Source organism: Camelina sativa, chromosome 18 (genome assembly GCF_000633955.1).
Source record: "Camelina sativa cultivar DH55 chromosome 18, Cs, whole genome shotgun sequence".
Lineage (NCBI taxonomy): Eukaryota > Viridiplantae > Streptophyta > Magnoliopsida > Brassicales > Brassicaceae > Camelina > Camelina sativa.
This window is the reverse complement of record NC_025702.1, coordinates 4,120,433-4,128,112: the sequence shown is the minus strand read 5'-3', so window position 1 is coordinate 4,128,112 and position 7,680 is coordinate 4,120,433. Positions and strand designations below refer to the sequence as shown.

Below are 7,680 nucleotides of genomic sequence, written 5' to 3'. Positions count from 1 at the left end.
GCATCAAACGAACCACATATATCAGTGTGAATTAACTCAAGAACTTGAGTACTTCTTGTGGCTGGTTTCTTTGTAATGTGTATAGTCTGCTTTCCTTTCATGCAGTCCACACACACATCTAGATCACTAAAATCCAAGTGAGGAAGAATTTCATTCTTTACCAACCTCATAATTCTTTCCTTGGAAATGTGACCTAGTCTTTGATGCCACAAGAAAGCTGAACTTTCATTCAATTCAGTACGCTTAATGCCTTGACTTTCAACATTAAACAGAGATTTAGAAAACTTTATATCAAGATTGGAACGATAAAGTGAATCAAACAAAGTACCACTTCCATTAAGGTAGTCATTTCGGTACAATGAGAAAACACTGTGTCCAATCTTAAAAACAAAACCTAAATTGTCCAACCTACTAACGGAAACAAGCTTTCTATCACACTCAGGTACATAGAGACACCCTTCAAGATCTACATGACATCCAGTGTCCAAGATCAACTTATAAATCCCAATGCCTTCAATTTGTGCCTTCATTCTGTTTCCCATGAACAAGAATTGTTCAGGTCCTCTTATGGGTTGAATCAAACTGAATCCCTATTTAATATGAGACACATGAGTAGTAGCACCAGTATCTAACCACCAAGTATTTTTAGGCACTTCGACAAGGTTCAATTCAGAGCAAACATAAACATGTTGCCCACCTTTCTTTTCGAACCAAGCCTTTCTTTTCGGACAGTCTTTCTTGAAGTGCCCCATTTTCTTGCAAAAGAAACACTTCATTTCCTTCTGTATTTGACTTTCAGGGCCTTTCATGAAAGCTTTATCCTTCATCTTGTTCTTCCTACTTGGTTTTCCTTTATTGTTGTTAGCAATTCCATAGCCCACAAGATTGACAACATGATCCTTCATTTTTTTAATTCTCCCTTCCTCTTGAACCAACATAGCCTTTAACTCCTTAGAGTCCCATTTATCTTTAATGGTGTTGTAATTCACCTGGAACTGGCTAAACTTGAAAGGTAGATAGTTCATAATGAATTGGACCAAGAAATTCTCATGAACTTCCATCCCCAAGGTTGACAACTTTGCTGCCAAGTTAGACATGTGGGTCACATGATCATAAATTGAATGAGATCAGTCACACTTTTTCGTAGTAAGCTCATTCATGAGACTTTCTACAATCGACTTATCAGCCAAATCAGATTGTGAACACTCCTTAATTTTTTCTATGCCTTGCTTTCTCTGTCTTAGGCATAGATGACATAACACTTTCTGCCATCATATTAACATAATTCATACCCACTCTAATCCTTATAATTTTAATCATAAATTACCCAGATTCTTTCCATCTTAGTTTGCTATTCAAATAAGACAAAAGCCCAGAAACTCTAGACATGATTCTACGAAGATCTTCATGCACACACATTATTCAAAGTGAATTAAACTATTATTTAAGAATTATGTTCATTCATGCATGAAACGACGTAGAAGAATATGACAGTTACTATACGTGCCTTGTACGTACGGTTACGTTGGTTCATACACACCAAAAATTCAAGAATTGATTTACGAACCGTACGTTAAGCACTAGATTTTTATGTCGTTAGATGGTGAACTAAATAAATCTAGATTGTTCTGATACCAAATATAAATTCAGATTTCTATATTCATGTAATCTACACATCCCAAAGATCATCTAGATTTGATCTAATTCAACCATAAACACTTTCTTAGAGAAGAAGAAACACTAACCTTGATCCATTGCTTTCTCTATGCTTGGTGATGGATCCAAGTCTTCAGTAATTGATTTTCTCTTCCCTTACTCCTTATTGCCTTCACTTGATCTTTGATGAAGAAGATCAATAATCTCTTTCTTCCGGTGTGTGTTTGGTTTGGTAGTGTTTCTCACGTTATGAGAATACAACCGCTGCAGTAATGATTCAACAGCCACACATATATATACATATATATACAGTCATATTTGAAGAGATGTATTGGTTCGTCATAGCACCCCTTAATTGTACTGGTTTGTAATAATACCCTTTAATTGTACTGGTTTGTAATAGCACCTTTTAAATGTACTAGTTCGTAATAGCAACTTTTAATAATGCATAGACATAACATATACATGTATATATATTACTTATATAATATAATTAAGAGATGGGAAGAGGGTTATCAATACACCCAAATTCTAATACATTAATCGAAACCAATTCATCACAGTGTCGTCTTTAATATTAGAATCCACAATGTTAAATATAAATTTGAACTTTATTATTAAATCGTAAGACACATAGGCCACATAGAATATAAAATATTCTTACAGTGAATTGTAGGACTAGCACGATTTCCGTAGAGGGATATGACACTAGGGTTCATCAGTATCCTCTCATGCTCGCGTTGAGAAAGCAATTCGCTTCATGCGGAAAGATCGCGCGTATCGCTGTTCCCAGAGACTTTGAAAAAGGTATCCTCAAGAGTCCTCTCTTCATTAGTTTTTGGGGAGAAGGTGCAAGAGACAAGGCATTGAAACTTAGTGGAAGTGACCTGGGAGGATGGACTCTAGTAGTTAAGCCTGTACCCCAGCAGAAAGAACCTGCGGGATCTAACAACCACCTCTTCGGTCGAGATGAACGCTCGCTAATTGTTAAGGTAGATGATTTACCTTCTTCGGTGCGTAATATTGATTTCAAGATCGGGTTGTGTGAACATTTCTCTTCATGTGGAGAGGTCGCCAGTGTTATTATTTTTCACACAGCTGATTTGGTCGACCGAATCCTTGCTCGCGAAAGAGGTGCTCTTGTTTCTATTATGGGAAAAGGATGTGTAGAGAAGGCGCTGGAACTAAGTGAACGTAACGCAGAAGGATGGAATATAATAGTTGAGCATGTTGTCCCGCCAAATGAACATAAAAGAAAGCGTACCGGCTGTGAAAATCCATTTATTCTAATGGAGAAGATTGAGAAGGCTAAGATGGAGAAGGCTGCGAAGATGGAGAAGATGGAGAAGGGGAAGAAAACTACGGAGTAATAGCTCTCTCCTTAATTAGGACAAGACAAAGCTCTTTGGTTTTAGCTCTCTCCTTAATTAGGACNTTCTTAAGATGGAAGTATTCACCGCACCACAACTATTGTGGAGTGCTTGTTTTTTTTTTTTTTTTTTTTTTTTTTTTTAACTTCGGATTTTCTCTTGTTTTGTCAGCAATCAGCATGTTTATAAAAGTTAAGCTCGATGTCGATAATATGGTTTTAATAAATAACCACTTTTTTGGCCAATATTTTTCTTTCCGTGATTGAGGATTTTACACCAATAATTAATTAATTATTATATTTTCTCTTTTCACGGTGTCGTATCTGCATGACAACATTATTTGCGTGAAAAATCTCTTCTCTAACATAGTATGTGCATGTGCATGAGTGCATCAATATACCCTTCATATACTATCAAATTTGAAAGCTATACTCACTTTGACTTTAAAGTCTTGTAGTTTATTAGGTAAATATCACATTCTCAATCTTCTAAAGTCAAATATTCGGTCTTGACACTCTCATGAATGTGATGGAGAACAGGAGAAACAAATATAAACATGAAAGTATGTTTAAATCGACGAAAAACAAATCAATGAAGCAATAAAACAAACAAGCACTAATTAAGTGAGAAACTAACATGAGCCGATCTATAGTCATGACCAAGAGGTGATGTACCCTAGAATTCAGATATTCATTATGTGGTTAGACTTTAGATAAAGCATTCCCAAGATAAAACATGAGCCGATCTATTGTTATGCCATGAATGATGAATATAGTTTTCCATTTTAAATATTGTTAGATATTGATGGTGGAATATTCATCATTTGGGTCAATTTTTGGACTTCGTCAACTTCTACACTTGGTTGATATCATAATTAAGCAATAAATGTTTCACCCCGAAAAGGCGAAACTAGTTGATAATGCAATAAATGTTTTGCTGAACTTGTCTTCGTTGGAGCTTAAACCATTCTCACGCAGCCACATATAAATATGAGTATTGAATCAAAAGGTTTAGCAAATCAAGAAAAAAAAGAGATGGCAAAGAATTTAGGAATTGTGCTCTTGCTTCTCGTGGTTCTTTTGGTTTCATGCTCCATCAACTATGCTCTTGCTTCTCCACAACCACAAGAGTTACCCCCACTAACCGGTTAGAGCTGGTTCAAATACTATGTCTAAATTTTTTATATTTCAATACCATGTTTTAAAATTTTATATTGAAATGTTCAAAACATGCATAAGTACTGATCCAGGAAAATGTAAAAACTAGGGTTCTGAATCCAGAGGTTGTATTCTTTTTTTGTTGCAGTTTAGTTTTTAGAATTTGGTTTGGTTTAGTTAAACCAGATTAGACAACTTTTTTAGTGAGTAGATAAGGTTTAAGTTGTTATGCTAATTTAATAAATTTTATTCGTTTTTTTTAAAGACATGCATGCTACTTAACTTTATAAATTATGATTTTAAAATTAGAACGGGGAAGAATGATGATCGAGGTACGATCATCAACAAGCCAACGAGCTAGGAAAAGAGATTTGCCACCGTCGCCTTCTCCATCATCACCACCTCCGTCGTCGTCGCTCGCGCCGGGGTTTGAGGATAACGGTTCTTGAATACCAATGGATCGAATAATGTTGTGATTTTTGCAAGCATTGATAAGCTATACATACAATTATATATATATATATATAGATAAATGATGGTTGTGGTCTTAATTTAATATTGGTTGGTAAGTTTTTTTTTTGTGACTTTTATTTAGTACATGCACCCCATAATATATTTTAAGTTTTAACTACGTTAATTACTAGATCAGGATCCGCAAAATATGCGGGTTATAAATTATAAAAAGTAAATAAAATGATATATTAATCTTTTGCTATAAATAAAAACTACTTTTCGGAAGTAAAAATATATAAATAATTTTAGTTAGGGAAAGAATCATATTCCCGTAGATGAAATTTGTTTTTTCTTTATTTTTACATTAATACACTAATTTATACTTTTATATTTTAAATTTATAATATAAATTATTAAAATAATCTAAAATTAAATTATCATAAACCAAAAGTTTTGCCAAGCATTCATTTATTTTTGCCAAACATTAAAAATGAATATCATTATTGTCAAATTTTCAAAAACATTCCACAACTTATTCATATAATATTTTTCATGCAAATAACTCATCAAAGCTTCATCTCATTAACATCCATTAACTCTAAGTTTTACCACAAAGAACGTGTTCATACACCAAAAAATATTTTATTGTTAAAGTATACTCTTTATCACCACCTATAAATATGTCTCTGAACAAATTAAACCACTTTTATGTCACTTTGCTTTCACTTTAACATAGTTCCTTTAACCACTAAAGTTGTTTTGTGTCATAGTTTTTTTAACCATTAAAATTGTTTATTCACAAAAAAAAAACTTAGAAAAAGTATTTCCACCATTGCATTGAGTTTATAACCAACCCAATAAAGATTGAGAATTTGAAAGAAAAAAACGTTTATTTGACATAATAAAAATAAAAAGTTGAAAATTATAAGCACAATGACATATGAGACTTGGATAATTCATATATATAAATAGAAACTAAAAATACTACAACATAATAATTTTTTTTTTCAAAAATAATTTTTTTTTTCAAAAATAATTTTTTTCGATATTACATATCCTTTACTTAAAAAAAATATTACAAAAAAATATTTTAAATCATCACAGATTTCCAATTTGAGAATCAAATTGAAGTAAATAATGTAAAAATTAAAAATATTACATTAAAAAGTAAAAATATTAAGAAGAAGGAATATAATCAAATACGAATCGTTCAAATCCTTAACTGAAAACAAAATTTGAATAAAAACATTTAAATTCTTGATTTACATCATCACATATTTATACTTGATAATGAAATTTAAATAAATAATATAATATTTTGAATTAAATCATGACACATGTTACAAACGTTTATACGTGTTGTAATCTCATATATAATATTTATAAGAATATAACATAAAAATAGAATATAGTTCTGATCATGTTAATCAGTAACTTCAAAACGAAGTTTTTATAAATGTGTTGTTACGTTGAGAACATATTTTTACACTTGCCAACATCTTAAATTGATAACTTGAAATATGTGATGATAACGTTGACGACTAAATTTGAAAACAAAAATTTATAATTTACATGATAAAATTGTTAGTTTTCCTTTTCTAAAATTTTGGACACAAGTAAAATCTTATCGATAGACTTGACACTTTTCTCAATCATGCTAATAACTAAATTGAAACCAACATTTATATATGTATCACTTATTATATAAATAGAAAAAAAATCTAGCAGAATTAGGTTAATAAGAAGAAATTAGTTCAATTTTTTATATATAGAAATAGTTATATTTTTTTTACTTATGTATAGATTTTCTTTTTATGATAGGTTTAGAACTTTTAATAAGACATATGCTCAATTTACTTATGGTGATAGCTAGGTAAATTCCTTTTTGCTTTTGGAGTAGTTTTTTTTTTGTAAATATTTTTTTTCTAGCGATTAACTTATAGACATGAATCAAAATCTAAGATCGTTAATTAGACACATGTCACGATCATATTAAGCAGTAATCTGGATACGTGTAAAAATCTTAGATATACAATTGATATATGTCAGGATTTTGTTAATGAGTAACTTTGACATCAAGCTTAAGATTGCTCCTTTAAGTTTTGTGTAAAGAGTGTTCTACATTTGATGAATAGATAAATCATTTCTTAGGTATAATTTAAAAGTTCTAAGCTGACTTAATCGCAAAGAAATTCAAACTGGATCATGGATCATCATGGATCAATCCAGTATAAAATTAATGATGGTCCGATACTCGGATCCATCAAATTTACACTTAAAAATGGCCATTGTATCAGTTTTTGAGAGGAATAGCTTTCTCAGTAAGAGCTCAAAACAGTACAACTAGAACAAATAAATCAACTCCAAAACAATCATCGGGTGGCTCACGGTCTGCTTGTTGGCTCCATGGAAAACCTCTGAATTTAGCATGACAATGGGGTGAATTTTTTTGTTCAAAAGTTTCATCTTTAATGGTTCGCTCGTGAATTTTGAAACTGGAGGTGAATATTTGAATGGGCTGAAGGATGGTACGTGTTTGTAAAGCTCGCGGTATGGTCTAGAGGGAATTTCCTGAATTAGCTCGACAAAAAATGAATGTTCCTCGACAACTTGTCTTAAAATTCCACATTGCTTATGGTAAGATTGTCAGAGTAGTTTTCTCATTGACTGTTTGGGTAAGGCTCTCACGACGATCTCTTTTTTTTTTTACTTTGATCAAACATCGCTTTATAAAAACATCCATATTATATGAGTCGATCATTATTTAATAAAACATCCATATTATCGCTGAATCTTCAATATCTCAGCCTTTGTTGGAGTAAAGAATAATCATTGGTCCGTGTTGGTGAAGCTTCTTAGTTTTGAATCGAGCCGAGCGATGATCTGGTTCACGTGAGCTGACTGCTAATTAGTTTAATGGCTTTTTCGGTGATGGGATAAAAATTTATAGAGAAAACTATAAATGATGCTTGTCTCTCTTTTACCATTTACGAGTTCAACAAATGAGATCATTTTTCCTTTATTTTTGTGTAGACTCGCATGTG

The 7,680-nt window shown here is 31.9% G+C and overlaps 1 protein-coding gene across 1 annotated transcript; it reads left to right on the top strand.

Annotated features, from left to right (window-relative positions):
* LOC104760468 lies at window positions 3,993–4,884 on the top strand. The gene is made up of 2 exons (XM_019240192.1): window positions 3,993–4,172; window positions 4,493–4,884. The coding sequence occupies exons 1-2, from the start codon at window positions 4,016–4,018 to the stop codon at window positions 4,630–4,632; spliced, it is 297 nt and encodes a 98-aa protein (XP_019095737.1). The 5' UTR covers window positions 3,993–4,015; the 3' UTR covers window positions 4,633–4,884.